Source organism: Vigna radiata, chromosome 2 (assembly GCF_000741045.1).
Source record: "Vigna radiata var. radiata cultivar VC1973A chromosome 2, Vradiata_ver6, whole genome shotgun sequence".
Taxonomy (NCBI): Eukaryota; Viridiplantae; Streptophyta; class Magnoliopsida; order Fabales; family Fabaceae; genus Vigna; species Vigna radiata.
Window position 1 is genome coordinate 13,502,418 of NC_028352.1, and position 21,555 is coordinate 13,523,972.

Sequence of the window (21,555 nt, forward strand, 5' to 3'; positions counted from 1 at the left end):
ATGATCAAACAAAGTTGACTTGAGGTGTTAAATGCACAAACAATAGCCAATTTTCAATTTCACCACTTGAGTTGCTAAATTATGCAGATTTCACAAAATTTCAGCACTTGAAACAAATTTAATGGAAGCAAAATTATGCAGACCAGCAATTGATGAAAAACAAGTGATCCTAATTCTAGATCTAACTTCAGAAATTGAGTTAGAAGAAAGCTTTTGATCTAGAACAGCACAAAGAACACAGCACGGTGCATAGCTGAAACAGAACACTTTTTAAACCAGATTTTGATTAACTCACTACACGTTTTTGCAAATCTGTAATGCGTGAGGATTATAAGCATTTGAAACACGTTTAATATCATTAAACAGACTTGCTCACAGCTTGAAACATCAAAAATCTGGACAGAAATAGAAAATAGTAAATCAAATCAGAGAATGCTATTTTCTACAGAATTTTCAGCGTGAAACCATGTGCTTATGCTTTTGAAGCTCAAATGATCAAAGCTGACTCGCTGTCTTTGCTTTTTAGATCAACATATAGCTTAGCAAAGTCACTAGTCTCAATGAAAAACGGAAGAAAATGGGTTTGAACAGAATCAAAATAACATGACAGTGATAACACAGCAAAATATTTTGCACATGATTGACAAAACTGAAGAAATGAAAAAAATGGAAGCTGGAAATGAAGAAAACTAATGATTGCACCGATTAAAATGTAAAAAACACGCTAGAGAACAAGTGAATGAACAATATAATCCACTCAAAACCAGGTGTACAGTAGAAACTCAATGGAACAATGAACATAGAAGCAAAGACAGTGCAAAAAGTTCATGACAGTGTGGATTTGAAAGAAAGGAAACTTAGCTTGAGCGTGATGCAGAATCTAGGCTCTGAATACCACTTGATACATCATGTCTTGATGCATTCTTCAGATCCGCACCAATTGTCCAGCGTAGGAGGTAATTCAACGAAAGTAGATGGATGGAACAGTACGGCAGTGAGCAGCAGATTCGGTTTCTGGATCTGAATTTTGGAATGGATGTATATGAGGTGAGGCAGCGGATGTAGTGTTTAGTAAAATGTAGTGTGGAAATGGAGGAAGCTTTGTATGGAATGGCTACAACTCAGAAGGCCCTCACACATGGAAGGAAGTTGTAGAGGAGAAAGCAAAGCATAGAATGACTCTTGGGAAGGAGAAATTGGCAATGCATTTTAGCAGAGATTTCTTACTATCATCCAAAAGTGTAGTACAATGGTTGCTTTAGAGGTTTTATAGACTAACCTCTTAGCAATGCAAGGAGAAAACGTGACTCCAAGAAAGGTGGATCTAATTCCACGTGTACAACCATGAGCTAAATGTGATGCCCTTCTAGAAGGCTTATTCTAACATGTGAAACATAAAATCTAAAATGTTAAATCTGAATGTGTAGGAGAAGTTCTCTAATGCAGCCCCTATCTTGATAAGAGCACCCCTCCTTATGTGACAATGACCATTTTATCCTTCTCCTTGGTTATGTTTAGTAGTCTTTATTTATGGGCCTTGGGCCTCGCGTATCAAACTCTGAAAGGAAGCTCTGGTCTCCTACTGAAACTCCATGTTCACTTGCTGGAACTGAATGTTCAGAATAGTCAGCTGCTCCAATAACTCCTTCAATGTACGCTCAGAAGTAGTGGAAGGATGAGGAGTTGCTTGTGCAGGCTCATGAAACTGCAACTGTTGTGGTTCCTGGACAAGGGGAGGCATACAAGCATTCTGGAATGGTGGTTCTTGATATTGATGCTGTGAAGGGCAGAATCTTTCCAAAAACAGTTGCTTAAGATCTTCCCAATTGGTGATGGATCCACNAGGAAGACAAAACCGCCAATACCTTGCTGCTCCAGCTAACGAGTATTCAAATGCCCTTCAGAACATGTCCTCATCCGAGACATCTGGAGGTTTCATTGAAGAGCATATGGTGTAGAACTCCTCTAAATGTCTATATGGGAATTCACCTGCAAAACCATGAAACCTAGATAGCAAATCTATTAGTCCAGTGTTGAAAACACAACGAATATCCTCCTTATCAATTGGAAACGGCTCCCTAGGAGCACTCTCATGAGATGGAGGAGGAACCGTTCTGTTCTCAACATAGAAATCAGCAGAGTATATATGAGAAGCATTATTAGAGTAACAAGCAGGAGGAGAATCATAGACACAAGCAGAATGAGAATTACTCACATAGCCAAAATAGGTAGACATGGGAAAGAACGGGGGAAAGAAGGATGCAATGAAAATATGCAACTAAAGCTACCTAATGCAACACACAATGACGAACACACAAAACAGAACATCACACTCACAACACAAGACAGGACACAACACACACTAACACAACAAAAGACCTAAAACCGAACCGTTGGTCCCCGGCAACGGCGCCAAAATTTGATGAGTGTAGCGGCCCATACAAATTTAATTGCATATTAAGAATGCAGTATAGCTAGGAAGTGACTCCTAGGTCGTCTCACAAGGACCAACTGCGGTTCTGAATCAGGTCTAACACATAGAGGGGGGGTTTTGGTAAAAAAAAATTGTTTGTGAATGCAACTGGCGAAATTAAAAATAAAAATTAAACACATCTGAACATCATTGAAAGCATTAAAGAGAGTGAAAATGATAAACCCAAAACTAGAGCAAACCAATATCTAAGCACAGTTAAAACTATTAAAATGCAACACTAAATTAGGAAGATAAAAAGAAACTCAAAATATAATGCCAAAATATTTAAAAGCAAAAGAAATAAGCGAGCGTAAAATTCTTCTACCAAGACTACATGAGCATCTACTAAAGAAATTAAATTTACAAAATAGCCTAAGAAAACCCATAGGTCGTGACATGTGCTACAGAATTACTTTCTTCAATTGAAAACCAAAATAAATAAAAAAAAAAAACTTGTTGACCGTCGGACACACCTTACTCTGTGCAATGAATGGAATATTTTTATCTCAAAATCAAGCACAGTACATCTACCAACTATTTCCAACCTCAAAGAAATGAAAGCAAGGGATGATGGGACGTTGCTGCAGCTTGCAAAACAAAAGTAAAATCAAAGAAAGGAATTGAATGCTACCTAATTCTACTTTTCATGCTCAAAGAAAAGTGCAATCATTGTCTGGACACTATTAGCTTCTTGGAATCGGCACTTTTCTTCTTTCTTCAACCAAGAAAAAACAAAATGAAACCGTGACACCATGCCAAATCTAAAAACCAAATTAGATCATTGCTTCCAAGATATCATTTCTCAAAGTAATTAAAAAGACTTTTCTAAATACGTTGCACCAAAGTACCACTTTTATCTAATCACATTCTTCTTAAAAAAAAAAAAAATGGATTTCTAATAGCCAGCTGCCAACGTGAGCACACACTCTTGCTTCAGCACTGCTTCAATAATAGGAAAAGAAAAGTTGCTTTTGGAATAAAAATAGAAAGAAAACGCTGCACCATAAAAGAGAAGAGAAAAAATTCTCCTTCATTCAACCAATATCCCATACCGTGAACATGATTCAAAGCATAAAAAAAAATATCTTTCTTCAGCAAAAAAAAATGTCACGTCTAGACGTTCCAGCACCCTTTATATCTATCTTCCAAAGCAAGTCCCCCCTCCCAAAAAAGTGATGGCTCCTCCTTATATCTCCTCAGTTTTTTTCTAGGTTTCCATGCCTCCCTCCTTTCATTATGGCTGCAGCTCTTTTCCAAGTGCACCCTTTGCCAAGCACCTCCCTCCTTTTTTTTTCTTTTATTCCAACCTTCCCATCATGCATGTGGGTCGTGGCATTTCTTTTATGCACCGGTGCTCCTTTTCTTGAGCACAAGGCCCACTTCTCCATACTCTCATGTGATGTCCAACCCATTGTCAGAGTGAAGCCAAGCTTCTTTCGTATTTTTTTATTCAATGCAACATGCCTTCTCCAAACCAAAAAGGAATTGAGCCTCCCACGTGGACGTGTAGGCCGTGAGCACCTTCTGCACCAGCTCTTTCCATGTAAATTAAATCAATGGACACTAATTCAAGATCAAGCGCCGTCCATGCACACATGGGCCCAATTACTTGACACGTTGTTGTCATGGGCCGTAACGTTTTCATCTTTTTTTTTCTTAGCGTGTTGCTGCCCAATGCTAGATATATATTCCATTCAATTGAAATGATTTTCTAACTAAACAAAAGCTAGAATGAAAGTGAAAATGTGCTCAAGTACTAGCCGTGACAGCACACTAATCTCCAATTCAATGCTCATTAATTTCCAGATGTCTCAAATTGTATTTCCAAAATTTTCCCTGGAAATAATAATGCAAATAATTAGCTCAGAAAATTCAAATTAATTAAAATTAGAATTTCCGGTCAAATTAAGCATAATTAGGAAAAACGGGAAAATACGGACAATTAAGCACAATTCCCTGATTAATTCTAGCACAATAAACTAAGTGAAATCAATAAAATATCGACTCATCGCCCATGCTTGGGTGAGGTTTCCACCCTTGGGTGTAATTCCCTTGGTAGAATTGGAATTGATTGCCCATGTAGTTGACTTCTTCTTGGGCCTCCTCTGGATAAGCACATTGACCATTGATATGGTCACCACTACAACGGTCACAGAGTTTTTGTTGCCCTGTGGCACGTTCTTCAACTCCTTAGGCAGTTAAGCAAGAGTCTTTGTCAGATTCTCCAATTGTTGAGTTATCAACTTGTTCTGTGCAAGCAAGGCATCTTGGGTTGGCAATTGAAGAACTCCCTTTTGTTGAAGTAGAACGCCACTTTCACTATGAGTCTCATTATCATTAGTCGCCATATTTTCTATCAACTCATAGGCTTCCTCTGCAGTTTTGCACTTGATGTTACCTCCAGTTGAGGCATCTAGCATAAGCTTTGTTTGAGCACCAAGACCTCCAAAGAATGAAAGGACTATTGATGTATCATCAAAACCATGCATGGGCGTCTTCCTTAATAGGCTTTTATACCTATCCCACGCCTGGCCTAAGGTTTCCTTCATGTCTTACCTGAAAGAAGAAATTTCCTGTTTACCTTTGTTGATTTTTGTGGGAAGTATTTGTTTAGAAATTTAGACACCACAGCCTCCCAAGTTGCAAAGCTATCTTCAAGGAAAGAGTTCAACCACAATTTATCATTGCCTCCCAATGAGAAAGGAAACAAGCTAAGTTTACTCACCTCATCCGGCACACCATTGATCTTCACCGTGTTGCAAATCCCATTGAATGTAGTGAGGTGATCATATGGACTTTCATTTGAATGTCCATTGAATTGGTTGCTCTTCACCAATTGAATCAACGTCGGTTTCACCTCCATATTCAGTGCATTGACTCTCGGCCTTGCAATGTTGTTAAAGTGATGAGGGCCAACTACAGTAATGGCATCCACCAGAGTGCGTCTCCTAGGATTTTCCTCCTCAGCCATCTCTTATGTGCTCTGGATGGATGCTTATGATGAGCGTTGTAGTAGTCTCTCAGGAGAAGGAAACAATTCTCTAGATGTTCGATTCCTCCTTCTCCTTTGAGTTGCACTTAAACCTTCAAGAAGAGGTTTCGATGTTTTCTTACTCATAGCCCGAATTGTATCCTGCATACACAAGAAAAAAAAAACATAGAAATCTTTTGTTAGAACAAAATAAAAAGAATCAAGTCAAAGTTAATCAATAATTACACTACTAGAATAGTTAAACCACGAGTCCCCGACAACAACACAAAAAACTTGTTAAGACTCTGGCAAGTGTACCGAATCGTATCAAATAGTAATAAGTGGTAAGATCAAGTATCGTTTTCCTAAAGAGTCATCGGCCTAGACTTTCATGAGATTTGTTGATTATTTAGGACTTGAATAATGAAAATTAGGGTTTATAATGCTAAAAGGAAAATTAAACATGCACATGCAAAAGTTGATCAATTGACAGTTGAATCATATGGATGAGTTGTATTGTTGGGGATTCCGACTTATCCTAATCCACTCTCATATATTTATGAATTCTACTTCTTCATTAATGTCAATGCCACTTTCTAATTTACTCTAACCCAAATGTCTTAATGAAGAGAGCCTACTCCTAATTACTAGTTTACAATGTCTTGTCTCCTTAGCAATTGTCCATGCATTACATTCGCATAGAAGCTTAAAGGCAATCGGTCCTCCTATCCCTATGTCTAGGTAATATTGCTCTCGAGAGAATTCCCTCGTGTCTAGATCTATCCACGTGTGTCCATACCACCAGACCGAGTGGCCGACCACCGAACCGAGTGGCCTACCACCAGGTCGACCACAAGGGTATCAGCATGCCACGTCAGCATGTCAAGTTCCCTTACACATGTTTACTGTCAGCATGCTGCGTAACACCCTCTTTAACGGTATTCGATCAATTTGACGAAAAGCCTTTTATTTGATTCAATTTTACAAAAATAAAGATCCAATTCAGATGCTGAAAAAGAAGGACACCTATACTAGATTCTAGACGAAAATAGGGACCTAAAGTGACATCAAATCTAGGTTTAATAGCTTTTTTGGTCCCTACTTTTATGGGTTTGGTTTAAAATGATCCTATCTTTTAAAAAAGATCAGTAAGGCCTCATAATTTGTTAAAAACATGTTCAATCTGGTCCTTTTCACTGACGTTGTTAAAACCCTAATGGTGCAAATGCCACCATGGTCATACCTAACTAAGGTGTGAAATTTGATGAATATGTGGCACATGTTGCACTATCAAGTAATCCCTAAAACCCAATTTGAAAAAAAATAAGACAACGAACAGTAACCCCTAAAACCCAATCAAGATCAGAAAAGGAGGAAGGAAGGAAGCATCCTTCTTACACCACCGTCGCGCCTCCGCCACACCTTAGTCGTGCCACCGTTGCCGCCGCGTCGTCGCTGCGTTGTCATCGTTGTTGCTAGTAGAGTGTCGCGCCTGAGTCGCCGCGAACTCGCCTCTCTCGTTCCTGTGAAACCCAATATGAATTTTGAATTTGAATTTTCTCATTTCGGGAGTTGTGAGGTAGCATGGTGTTTCAATTGGCTTTAAAATCAATTCATCTGTCAGATGTTTTCAAATGCTTACATCCAGGTTTTTCTTAGGAGAATTAATATATGATTTTATGTTATCCTGCATCATATATCTTCTATTCAATCTCTGGTTGGGCAAGGAGGTAGAAAATGAGTGATGGACGTAATATCTCAGCTGGAAGATGGTCATTACTATTTGCAAGACCTTACAGTTGTAGTTGGAAGATGGTCACGTACGTACTCGTCAAGGCCTTCATCGAACACAAAGTGAAGAAAATATACATTGCCTTATGCATTGGTCCTCCTCCCAATTGGGAACAGATCACCGTCAGATCCAATCACAAGAGGTCCAAATTCGGCGCCTGGCGAATCCCAATTGAGGTGTTGTTGGTAAACGTAAATGGCAGCTTTAGGGAGGTCTCTGATTCGGGCGAGGAGGGAAATGTTTTGGTGGTTGAAGAAACAATAGTGAAAGAAGATGGTAATGCGAGTGAGATTGTAGTGAGAGCGTATTTTCGGAGTGAAAGAACGCATCAGATTCGCTTGCACTCTCAGTGCGTCACATATTCATCAAATTTCACACCTCAGTTACGTATGGTCATGATGGCATTTGTACCGTTAGATTTTTAACGGCATTTGCAAAAGGACGATATTGAACATTTTATAACAAATTATGAAATTTTGCTGAATTTTTTTAAAAGATATGATCATTTTGAACCAAACCCATAAAAGTAGAATCGATTAAACTTTAAATCTATTATTATTATTATTATTATTATTATTATTAGGTTTAATACCTATTTTGGTCCCTCTTTTTGGGGGGTTTGTTCAAAGTGGTCCTCCCTTTTTTAAAAAGTTCAATAAGGTCTTACTTTTTGTAAAAACTGTGCAAGTTAGTCCTTTTTGCTAACGGCATTAATTCTGCTAATGGCAGAGCTGCCAACTGGCAAATATTTGATGACTTGTACAAATAAAATTCGTTTTAGTCCTCATATTGGTTTAAAAATGTTCATTGTGGTCCTCGTATTGGTTTAAAAATGTTTATTGTGGTCCCGTTTTACTAAAAAGGAAAATCATCCTTAGAGACAGTAAGCAGCTTCACAAATTTGTCAATGGATGCTCTTGTGGAAAGTTTCGTGGTTTTCTAAGAAAACAACAGCTAAAATTTCATGTGTTACAATCCAAAACTGATGCGTTCTTTTTTCACATCTCCATACTTACTAATATAACACNTGAAACTACACTGATAAGTTTCAAATTATTGTGATTATACTTTCCCAAAAGGTTAGCGCATGAATTACTAGATCACGTGTGAAATCTTTAACATGTATTAAAACGGGACCACAATAAACATTTTTAAACCAATACGAGGACCACAATGAACATTTTTAAACCAATATGAGGACTAAAACGAATTTTATTTGTACAGGTCATCAAATATTTGCCAGCTGACAGCTCTGCCATTAGCAGAATTAACGCCGTTAGCAAAAAGTACTAACTTGCACAGTTTTTACAAAAAGTAGGACCTTATTGAACTTTTTAAAAAAGGGAGGACCACTTTGAACAAACCCTCCAAAAAGAGGGACCAAAATAGGTATTAAACCTTATTATTATTATTATTATTATTATTATTATTATTATTATTATTATTATTATTATTATTATATGACATGCATTGAAAATATTTTCTCAATTATTGCTCTCGAAATGCAACCTAGAGAAATTTGATTGGGCAAGGCAAGTACAAGTTTGTGTGTTATACATTCAAAATACATAATCTCCACGTTATCATCCTACAATGTGTGGGTCTCTTGGGAACAACAAACCAAGCATAACTCTCATACTATAGAGCAACCACCTTCACTTTCTCTCTTCTCTCCTTCATGTGTCTGTGTCAGAACATTTCTGATTCATAAATCCCAATCAGATTCTTCTTACAATTTCACTCTGCCAACACAATCCACCCTCAAATCAAAACCACCCAAAAAACAAAATCAAATTTTTCTATTTCTTTCCTCTCCACCACCATGGCTACTACAACAACAGAGCACGAGTCCTCATCAAGCGCCTCGCACGTGCTCAACTACACCCCCACCCCCACCACCTCCGACGACGACGAAGAGGAGGAGCATGGAGAAGGCAACGAGAACGACTCCCCCGGCATGGGTTGCTGGTCATCGGCGGCGTGCGACGGCGCTGGCCGGAGAGCGTTGGGGAAGGTGTTGGACCCGAGGGCGAAGTGGGTCCAGGAATGGAACAGAGTGTTCCTGCTAGTGTGCGGCGCGGGGTTGTTCGTGGACCCTCTTTTCTTCTACGCGCTATCCGTTAGCGACTCCTGCATGTGCGTTTTCGTTGACGGGTGGCTCGCCGTTACCGTGACGGTGCTGCGGTGCATGACAGACGCGCTTCACCTGTGGAACATGGTGATCAGAATGAAGATGGCCAAACGCGCGTTCGGGTTGGGAGCCGGCGCCAGGCTCAGAGACACACGGCCGGGCACCGTCGCGTTAGGGTATCTTAAGTCACGGACGGGATTCGTTTTTGATTTGTTCGTGATTCTTCCTCTGCCACAGGTAAAATCACTTTATTCTCCTTCTTCTTACAACTCTTTATTACTAATTACTTTTCTTTTTCATTTTTATCAGTTCAAAAAAATTACTATTAAAAAAGTACGTAGGTAATTTTTATGAAAACATAAAAAAGATGCGACAAGTTATAAAATTTACTGACTATAATATATCTAATTGTTTGCCTATATTTATATATATATAAATTATAAATCATTACTGTTAGAAAACATTTTTTGTGCAAAACTAATTATTTTTAGGAAAATGATATTTTAATATCATTTTTTGACACCATTTTGACAGTGTCAAAATGTGAATGGACGATTTCAAATTAAAAAAGTTGAGGCAGGGGTATATTTGGAAGAGAAAGACCAAAGTTTATCTTTTTAATTTGAAATCGTCCAACCACATTTTGACACGTGTGCAGTGTCAAAATGGTGTTAAAATATCATTTTCCTTATTTTTATCACTATGTGCTTGTAGACTCTAGAAAAACTAACGAAAAATGATATTTTGATACCAATATTTGACACTATTTTGATACTGCACACGTGTCAAAACATGGTTGGACAATTTTAAATTAAAAAAAGCTGAGATAAAGATATATTTGAAAGAAAAAATTAAAGTTTTTTTTAAAATTTGAAATCGTCTAACCACATTTTGACACGTGTACAGTATCAAAATAGTGTCTAAAAATTGGTGTCAAAATATCATTTCCAAAACTATAAATAGTTAACGTAGCTTTTATATAAGTTGGTACATTTACTGTGATAACTGAAGGAAATTTACTGCCACTTTTAATTTTTAAATTTATATTACAAAATTATTGACCCCTTTTTCACATTTTCTTAGGGTAAAGGAATTTGAACTGTTGCCATTAGTAAATTATATGGTATGATTATATTAGCAAAAGGGAAACTGTATGTTTTTCTTTCTATAATATACAAATAAATGTTAATATAAAATTTATATCAAATGAATGTAATGTTAATTTTATATGACTCAGTCTTATCTTTTACGATTAAAAGGATTCCATCGAAAGATGTAGATAGGTGAGAAGTAAATGTCAAAGATCATAATGATATTGTCACGTAGTTAATAATGAGATTTGGCATGTTCTGAGTAGTGTTTGGCTAATAGCGGTTTTGTTTTTGCATAGGAGAATGATTTGAGAGGAGAACGTTCGTAGTTTGGTATTTTTATAATAGTGTCACTGCAGGAGAGTGTGACAGGTGTATAAATTTGCATGGACACTTTGAAGCTAGCGAACAACATTCTGCATGTGATGTTTTTCAGATGATTTGACATATGTGGTTTATAAGAATCTCGTGAAGATGGTTTAATGTGTTTTATACGCAATTAATAATTTTCATAAGAGCAAGTTCTTCCAAAATGCTTCTTAGTACCTAAATTTGTAAGGAAGGTTGGAAAACCTATTGGAACTATATTATTAAATTTACAAATAATGCAGCATAAGAATGAAAAGAAAATAGCATCCGATGAACCTATCTAAGAAGGAACACTACATGAGCCTAGGCACGTGCTGCAGCAGAAACCACCCCAGAAAAATGTGGATAGTAGGGTTATTAGTGTGATGTGTTTTCATTTTCCTTTTTTGTTGTTTTGCATCGTGCAGAAGGAGGATTTGAAGAGTGATTTTGTCATTATTCTTAGAAGCTAAAACACGGCTCTTGAATGTGATGATCTGCATAACATGCATAATTGATTGCTGGTGGAAACTATATTTATTGTATATTAGAAAAAGGATCAACCAAACATGTTACAGTTTGTTCCATCAAACCAGTACGGCATCCACAAGTTTAGATTCAGCCAATCTCAATCTTTGTCTGGTTTGAATTTTTTATGCTATAAGCATGTGTGGTCCCCCAAAATATCTACACATATTATTGCATGTTTCGGTAACAATTCATTCATGCTCTTCACTGTTTACAACTCATAACAACGAACATATATGCCATCTGGCTTTTCTTCATCATTCAATGTTTGATCCCTATTTTATCAAAATTATCTTTGCATGCACGAGATATATGTTTCTTTCAAATAAAAAAGCTTCCTTATTTATAAATGAATAAGAACAAAGCTAAAGCGCCAATTTTCATCTAGAAAAATGAATTAAAAAGCAAACTAAACCCAATTTTTTGGTGTAGTAAATATATATGATTGATACTGTAAAACCATTGATATCTTTTCACAGTCTTTTGAACTTATATAGGTGTGAACTTTGGTACCTTTAGATACATTATTATATATATATATATATATATATATATATTCTTAATGTTTGTTCACTTGAATGGATTTAAGGGAGAGTGATTGAATGGATTTGAAAATAAATTTTTGTTGTTTATTTGAATTTAGAGGTAAGTGAGAGTGAATTTGGAAGTAAAGTTTGTAAAAATTAGTGTAGGATTTGATTAATCTGATAGATTGAAAATATTTATTTCTAAATACATTCTCACCTACTTTCAACTCTACTCAAATAAATAACAAAAAATATTTACCTTCAAATCAACTCAAAATTCATTCCATCACTCTCTTCCAAGTACATTCAAATAAATAAAGTGTAAATGCGATGAAAGGGTTACTACTATCTTATAGTCAAACCCTTTGGATAATATTTTATTTGTCTATATAGAGAAAAAAAAAACATGGTGTGATATTGCATGCATCTAAAAGAATGTGTGTATGAATTAGGAAGATGAAAAGTAATTTTTTGACAATATTTTTTCCTTTTTTTTTTTCTCTTCTTTCTTAAAAAAATATAAAAATTTACACTTATATGTGATGAGATTTGTTAATTTGATTTTCAGATAGTGCTTTGGGTGGCAATTCCGTCGTTATTGGAGAAAGGTTCAGTGACGTTGGTGATGACAGTGTTCTTAATAATATTTCTGTTCCAATACCTTCCCAAAATTTATCATTCTGTTTGCCATCTACGACGCACGCAAAACCTCTCTGGCTACATTTTTGGAACAGTTTGGTGGGGAATCGCCCTTAACATGATAGCTTATTTTGTTGCTTCCCACGTAAGTCACTCCTTTCTTCTCACCATGCATGCATATTCCATCTACTTCTAAGCCCTTTTAAATAAACCATATTTCTTTTTCTTTAAATCAAGTTCAAGGAAATAATTATTTAACTTAATGAACTCAATTTCTCTTATATACTCATTTTCCTACTCTACCTAATTTAAAAAATTATTAAATATCACCCAAATTCAGTTAATTTAGACTCATTCCAATTATTTCAAAATATATATATTTTTACGAGTTTATTTGATGTCGAAAAGAAGTAAAACGATAAGAATACTGAAAGAGTGGTAAGAGATAAATGAATAGCAATAATGGTGGAAATTTACACAATTTTAGTATTTTTGTCTTCCCATTGCATGATTCTCCGATGATGTAATGAATAAAGCAACCAACCATATATTTTTATAATATCACAAGAAGACAATTTTACTTTTAGCTTTTTTCAAGAAGTAACTAACATCCAAGTAATTCTCTAGAATAAAGTTTATTAACTGTGCACATAAATGCGTTGGATCCATACACATCAATCATACGCATCATATAAATTATTAAAGAACAGACAAGAAAGTACCAAAACTTATAATAAAAAAACATTAAGAAATCTATATTCCAATTATTACACCTACTTTGTATTCTTCCAGACACTTAGATTTTCTTTTAATTATCATATTGTGCTGGGACATGAGACTGCATTACTTTTTCTTTTGAATTGGTAATGTGGTTACTTTTTTTATTTTTGAAATTTCATACCAAACTTGAAGCTAGCTTCCTCTTTTTCAAATATATAAAATTGTGAAATTGAATTCATTTATTTTTTTTTTCAATTTTTCATTAGAAATAAGATTAGTTTTGGCTTAATATATCTTTTTACTCCGGCAGCAATTATTCAATGTTTTTTGCTTTTGTTTTTTAAGGCTTCAGTGTTTATTAAAAGAAGTGAATATGAATCTTTCGTTAAATTAGAAAATAATGACTTTTTATACAAACACAAATATATCACTTTTAATAATGTTAACATTGGTCTAACTAAAATGACCAATTGATTCTTTCTAATAAATAGTATGGTTCTCTTTGACTATAATCTATTCAACATATCATTTTTCATCATCCATACAAACCATTTCCTCAAATAATACATATTCTATATTATGAAATAATTTTAATCTATAGTATATTTAGCAAATTTTATTTTACAAATCAACTTTATATAATATTAAAATTTATCTTAACAAAGTTGGTTAACACTATCTGCCCGTATTAGATTGCAAATATTTAGTCTTATTTATTGACTGGATAGGATGTATTGAAGTTTTTACGTCAACTAAAAATTAATGTCAATACATAAATGAAGACAAATCTTATTTAATGCATAAGTTAAAGAAAAATATCATTCTACAAATTGTAAGAACAAAGACTTATTCCCAAGAGTTTGAAAGATCTAAATTAATAAGAATTTTTTGAAGTCTTCTTTTTCTTGAAAACTTAAAGTAATTAATACTAAAAAAAATTGAAGTCTTTTTTTGTTAATGGTCTAAAGCAATTAGTAACAAAAAAAAAAAAAAAACTCTTTTTTTTCTTAGAGATCTAAAATTTATAATATTTTCTTTTTCCACATGTTAAGAGATAAAATTTAAATTAGCCTTATCTAATCTTATATTAATAAGTAGATTTTAAACTTAATTTATTTAATATAGTTTTGATATCATGTTAATAAATAGATTTTAAACTTATTTTTACAAAATTAATTTATAAGATTAAATTTATATTTATTTATATATTTTAAATTGATCTTATTTGTAGTCGAATAGAGATTTTCAATCGTGTTTAATATTATTGAAGAAATTAACAGGCAGCAGGGGCATGTTGGTACTTGCTGGGGATTCAAAGGGCAGCACAGTGTCTGAAAGTGCAGTGTGGAAAAACAAGTGGTTGTGGCACAAAGATTCTGTCATGTCAAAGCTCTGTATATTATGGAAGCAAGAGTTTGTTAGTTAGGGATAGAGCAAGGTTGGCTTGGGCAGAGAAAAGGGACGTGTGGCACACATGCTTGAAGGGCCCTGATGGCTACACCTATGGAGCTTATAGATGGACCGTTCAGCTTGTCACTAATGATAATCGTTTGGAGAAGATACTCTTCCCTATCTTCTGGGGCCTAATGACTCTTAGGTATCTTTCTTTTCTTATTCATCCTTAAACTCCCATCTTTTCATTTGTCCTCATCATCTTAACCTTTTCTCTCTCGCACCAAAATTATCTAATCAACTTTTATTTAGTACACTAAAAACACACACTATCAGATACATGCTTTCCTTTCACATCTTACTTTTCAACTCTTATTATTTTTAATATTTTTCCCACGTTTTCTATTCAATTTTTATACATTTTGCTTAATTTTTTAATAAAGTGATGATGTGTCATGAAGATAAATTCAAACAAAGTCGAATAATGATAAACCGACAGTTTTTTTTTTTAATTTGTTAGGGTTAGAAATTACTGTGTTAAAAAATGTATTATATTAGTAAATATGAAAAAAAAATAACAAAACATGATGATACAACTTACTTTGATTATATTTGAGAAATAATAAGTAATAAAATATAAAAATCACAGCCATGCATTTTCAGAAGTATTTGCTCAATTATCGTTATTGTTTTTTTTTTCTGTGATATATAGTTATTGTTGCTTCATGCTTACTCCAAAAATTTGAACCTTATATTGTTGATGTGATAAGCACTTTTGGAAACCTAGAAAGTACAACAGAATGGTTAGAAGTGGTTTTCAACATCATTGTGCTGACCAGTGGCCTTCTTCTTGTAACTATGTTGATCGGAAACATTAAGGTAAAGAACATCATTATCATGTTGCTAATCACCACATTCATATAAATGACTGTTGATTTTGTGAGACAAATATTTGGTATGAAAAATGTTTGGATGTTATATTATGGAGCAGGTATTTTTGCATGCAACAACGTCAAAGAAGCAAGCAATGCAACTGAAGATGAGGAACATTGAATGGTGGATGAGGAAACGAAGGTTGCCACAAGGGTTTCGACAACGTGTGCGTAATTATGAGAGACAACGTTGGGCTGCCATGAGAGGGGTCGATGAATGCGAGATGACCAGAAATCTTCCTGAAGGGTTAAGAAGAGACATCAAATACCATCTTTGCCTAGACTTGGTTAGACAGGTAAAGAAATATACCTTATGAACATATTTTCTTCATTACTATTAAATTTAAGAATCACGTTAAAGAAAAGTATATTATAAATTTAGGTAATTTCACTGAGATTTTTTAACAAGTTCTTTTATTGTTGAAAATTATTAAGAAAAAAAAAAGGTTTAATACATCATTTAGTCCCTTCTTTTGGGGTTTTTGTTCAAAATGATCCCACCTTCGGAAAAAAATCAATTTGGTCCCATATTTCATTAAAAGTTGTTCAAAATGGTCCCTTTGGCAGACGGTGTTAAATTCTTAACAACGAAGATGCTAGCGTGGCAAACGTCTATCCACCTGTTTAAAAGTTATATGACGTGTCATTCTGAAAATATTTTAGCGTAATTAAAAAACCCCCAATTAAAATGAAATGAAAAAAGTAGGGTTCAACTTTGAATGAGAGCCATTAGAGTTTTTTGCTGCAGCAACAGCAGCCAAGGCTGAAGCTAACCCAGCAATCGACATGGCAGAATGCAAACGGGCATTTTCTAACCGTGCCCGATCTTTCTTCTTTACAGCAACATTAGTGTTCCCATGATGTCTCTGATGAAACCATTTTCCTATGGTTCCCATCTTTCTAGAAGGTATGATCTTACCTGTCTGCAAAAGTAAGAGTAGAAAAATTAGAGCTTGTAGAGGATAGGTCAGCCAAAACACAGTACAACAATGAAGTCGCTCAACCGTTTATGTTTTATACTACCCAAAATCAGAGTAAAACGAGAAATATATTCTTAACAGAACATCAAATTAAACCCTAACCAGAAAAAAAAAAAAAAAACATAAACAACAGCATAGGCTTAGATAGTGACTCCTTACCTCACCTCCGTGCAATGTTGAACTACCACCTTCAAGCAATCACCAATGGTGTTATCTCCAATCGCGACAAATGAACAACAATTGAACAACAATAACGTTCTCTCCAATCGCTACAAATGAACAACAATCAGGGTTAAGGGTTTTTTAATTACCTTAATTTTTTCATTTCATGGTTTTTTAATTACCCTAAAATGTTTTTAGAATGACACGTCATATAACTTTTAAACAGGTGGATAGGCGTTTGTCACGTTAGCATCTTCACCGTTAAGAATTTAACGTCGTCTGCCAAAGGGACCATTTTAAACAACTTTTAATGAAATATGGGACCAAATTGATTTTTTTCCGAAAGTGGGATCATTTTGAACAAAAGTCCCAAAAGAAGAAACCAATATATTAAAAAAAAAAATACAATACTAAAAGCATAGAAAAAATGAATCCGTTAAGGTAAAAGCATTCTCATTATTTTCTACCATATCTTACATTGCAATGATAAAGGGGCACATAAGTCATCCAATAATAAAAGCAAGCTGGAAAGAATGAAATCTAGACAACTACAAGAAGGTTTTCAAAAAGCCTAATTAATGTTGATAGGTGCCATAAATGTCATAGGCTAATGATGATTGGTGTCATAAGTGTCATTTTCTTTTTCAACATGTACTTTTCTTTAAACAAAAATTCAAATGTGAGAGTTCCTGAGTAAAGTTGAGAAAATTAAATACTTTATAAAAAAAATAACTATAAACTCATAGGTCTTAACATTTTGACGTTGAATGATATTAATTTTTTATATAGATTAAATTCGGTTATTAGTATTATATCTACGATCAATTTTTACCCAACAAAATAAAAATAAATAAAACATTATAAAAACTAATGTTTTTAAAGACTTAATAATTATTATAAAAAAATGATGAACATATAGTAGGTTGCTTAAAAATAAGTTGTCATAGTAAAACTCTTCCAAAAGGTAATAAACTCTTTGAAATTTTTACAAGACACGCTGCATTAAATGCTACAAAATTTAGTACCTAAAGACAAAAGTAAGAGTAAATGGATGGTCACATTTTTAAGGGTAAATATTTCACTTTGAGTCACATGTTTGTGTTTTGATATTTTAAAATATTTTAGTGATACTTTCAATAATGTATCTAATATTTAGAAGAAGAATATCTCCAAAACTTATTATAATTATAAATTATGTTTATATATTTTGATTAATTAAGCACCGTAACTCTGAATATTAAGGTTAAAGTTCAATAAGATTTGATAAAATTAAAACTTGCCTAAAATACGAAACTAAAATTGAAAAAATAAATAGCAGTTTTAGTTTTAGTTTTAATCACTGGTTTTAAAAAGTGAATGATGTTGATTTTCGCTATATGTGTCTTTGTATTTTATTCAGGTGCCTCTGTTTCAACACATGGACGAGCTGGTTCTGGAGAACATCTGTGACCGTGTGAAGTCTCTGATATTCACAAAGGGAGAAACAGTACGTTATAATTTCCACTATATTTGCATAATGCTTAGCAAACTAACTAACATAAAGTATGAAACTCATTTTTCAATACACACCAGCTAAAATTTATTAAATTTTATAAAATTTTATAAATCTTTCTTATCTAATAACTTTCGCTCTTAACCTTATACATTTTTTTTAAGTAAACTTTAATAATCAATATACTGCTAGTAATCATCACTTGAAGATTTATACATTATTTCCGGTTGTGGTTTGGCTTCATTTCAATTATTAATTATTTGGATGAGATAATTGAATAAAGTAGTTTATTTATTTATTTGTTGAATTTGAGCATTTTTGTTGGATAAGGTATTTTATAATTTGTTTATAATTAAATATTTTATTTTATCTAGATAGAGTAATTAAAATATTTCATTTACATTGCTTGAATAAATAATTGAAATTTTTTAAGATGAAATTCTATTTTTTTGAAAAATAAAAATTAAATTATATAAAAATATATTAGTTAAATTAAAAATTCATATAATATTTAACAATTAATTCAACTTTTACATTTTTTTTAATGAATGTCAAATTTCATTGTTTTAATTATATGAAATATCTTGTAAAAATTCCTAAATCACAAGTTTTTCTTTAATTTTTTAATCTAAACAACATTTTATTCTAAAAGAATTTTAAATTCAAAATATAAATGCAATTCTCTTTTGAAATCCAAATATACTAAAATGAGTTCTTTGAATGAGAAAATTAAAAAGGAAATTCAAATTTAATTTTTAGATAATATTCCAAATAACTAAAACAATAAATTTGAATGAATAAAATTTTAAAAGATTTGCAACTAACAATTTACTCTTTATATATTCATAAGCATTTAAAAAATGTAATTTTTATATATTATTATATAGATATTTAAATTTTTCTAATTTCTTTTTCTAATGTTTAAATTTAAAATTCTTATTTTAAAATATAAAATTTTATAGTAAAAGAGAAATTAAATTGTTTTATCTAAAAGAAAGGTAAAATGTAGAATATAATACATACTCTATTTGTGAAAGAATAAAAAGATCTAGGAATCCTTTATCAATATAAAGGAGTTGTGAAAGATAGAAGTGTTTGTTTTTCTTGTTTACATATACTTATACAGTGTTAAACCTAACAGTGAGTTATAAAGCATGATTGTTCTGTTTGGCATGAAAATAAGCATGAGTATACGATGCAGATAGCAAGAGAAGGAGACCCAGTTCAGAGAATGCTGTTTGTGGTAAGGGGCCACCTTCAAAGCAGCCAAGTTCTGAGGGATGGTGTGCAGAGTTGCTGCATGTTAGGGCCAGGAAACTTCAGTGGTGATGAGCTTCTTTCATGGTGTTTGAGGAGACCCTTCATCGAACGTCTTCCGCCATCTTCATCCACACTCATCACCTTGGAAACCACAGAGGCTTTTGGCCTTGAAGCCGACGACGTCAAATACGTCACCCAACATTTCAGGTATACTTTTGTCAAAGAAAAGGTCAAGAGAAGTGCCAGGTATTACTCACCAGGCTGGCGAACTTGGGCTGCCGTCGCCATTCAATTGGCTTGGAGAAGGTACAGGCATAGGTTGACTTTGACCTCTCTCTCCTTCATAAGACCTAGGAGACCCTTGTCAAGGTCCTCTTCCATGGGAGAAGATAGGCTTCGCCTCTACACTGCTTTGTTAACCTCACCAAAGCCTAATCAGGATGATTTTGACTTTTGACAACTTTATATATGTCCCACTCTCTTTCCATCATTGTTGTAATCATTTACAAGTATTTTCTGGATTTCACAATTTTAAGAAAAATTAAATAACCTTCAAATTATTCAATTTTAAAGTCAATTCCAAATCTAAAAGTATATTCAATATACACAATATAGAAATTCTTTTTCTATAAAAAAAAAAATCAGCAGGATTAATTCATAATATAATATTAACTTCTAAATTACACAATTAAAATCCAAAAGTCAAAGAAGATTTTCAAATTACTATTTTGAATGGTGTAATTGCATACATATTTTTAAGTTTTAATTGTATAATTGGAAAATATCTTTAAACAGGAGTAAATTGATGATTTTAATATTTAAGGGCTGTAAAAGAAAAGCATGGGAGTGTGAAAATTATTTCTGAAAAACATATGATGAAGTTAAAGAAAACAGTTGTACATTTTATTTCATTTTTTTTTAATCAAATCCTTTGATAAAGTTAGATAATAAGAAAGGGCAGTGAGAAAAAGAAAAGCAATAATATAAAAGTGAGAACATGGGATATTTTTATTTTTACGCATGAAAGTCATAATGGGTTGAGTTTATAAATTTATGCGTTTTTTTTTTTTTTCTATAGATGCAATGTTGGATTTTTACTTTGGTAAATGGTTATTATTGTGTATCTAAGTTATTAGAAACTCAACTATTTTGATGCACTTAGTGTCAGTCACAGTATTATGTTTATCTGAAAGTTGGTTGCGTCAAGGAATAAATGATAGAAGGTGATACATCCAGCCTAGATGCATAGTTTCAGATTCGTGAGATTGGAGATTTGGATGAGCAAAGTTGCAGGCAAAACTGAATGGAACAGTACCGATTGCTGGTGGCAGTTGCAGGTCGGGAATTTGGAGGTGTTGGCAGCGGAAATGAAGTGTTTGGGAGAGGTGATATGGATGCTAGCTTGAAGGAATGGATCACAACTCAGAAGGCTTCCAACAAGTGGAAGAAAGTTGCAATGGAGAAGCAAGCTTGGGAAGTGACTCTTGGAGAAAGAAGTTTGCTATTCATTTCAGCAGAAATTTCTTTACAATTTTCCAAAAGTGCAGATACAAGCAATGCCTAAGAGGTTTCATAGGCTAACCTCTCGACCATGAGCATGGAAAATGCTAAGATCCGTAAAATGTGGATCTAAGCCACGTAGGCAAGCAATGTGATACATGTGATGCCTTCTATAAAGCTTATTTAACATATGTAAGTAATGCTAAAAGAAATACATGCGCAGATGGAGGGAAAGAATCATAATGCAGCCCCTATGTTGATAAGAGCACCCCTCCTTATGTGGCAATGACCATTTTATCCTTCTCCTTGGTTATGTTTAGTGGTCTTTATTTATGGGCCTTGGGCCTCGCGTATCATCCCCTCCCTCTTGGAAATGATTTGTCCTCAAATCTGATAGTTCGCCTGAGGACTTATTTTTGTAGACTTCACTAGAATTCCTCCTAGGTCAAATATCCACCTGCAATAAGCATTAAACATATGACTAATTAGTTTTCTATGACCCAACAAAATATATAGAAGAACATGTTTAGAAGAAGGTTTCTTAATTTTAAAATGTTCAAGTTTAATACTATGAAGAAACCTTTCTTTTTTTGAAATTTTATTTGTCTCTTGAGTTA

At 33.6% G+C, this 21,555-nt stretch overlaps 1 protein-coding gene across 1 annotated transcript; it reads left to right on the plus strand.

The window, feature by feature from the left end:
* Nucleotides 1–8,783: 8,783 nt before the first annotated feature.
* On the plus strand, nt 8,784–19,987 carry LOC106756202 (cyclic nucleotide-gated ion channel 4). Its single transcript, XM_014638517.2, has 7 exons — nt 8,784–9,604; nt 12,430–12,645; nt 14,501–14,817; nt 15,383–15,491; nt 15,604–15,840; nt 18,086–18,172; nt 19,380–19,987. The coding sequence occupies exons 1-7, from the start codon at nt 9,059–9,061 to the stop codon at nt 19,893–19,895; spliced, it is 2,028 nt and encodes a 675-aa protein (XP_014494003.1). The 5' UTR covers nt 8,784–9,058; the 3' UTR covers nt 19,896–19,987.
* Nucleotides 19,988–21,555: the final 1,568 nt, after the last annotated feature.

Coding starts and splice junctions, on each gene's coding strand:
- LOC106756202 (XM_014638517.2), top strand. CDS start 9,059: ATGGCTACTACAACAACAGAGCACGAGTCCTCATCAAGCGCCTCGCAC. Junction 15,492..15,603: donor TGTTGATCGGAAACATTAAG/GTAAAGAACATC, acceptor ATTATGGAGCAG/GTATTTTTGCATGCAACAAC. Junction 18,173..19,379: donor TATTCACAAAGGGAGAAACA/GTACGTTATAAT, acceptor TATACGATGCAG/ATAGCAAGAGAAGGAGACCC.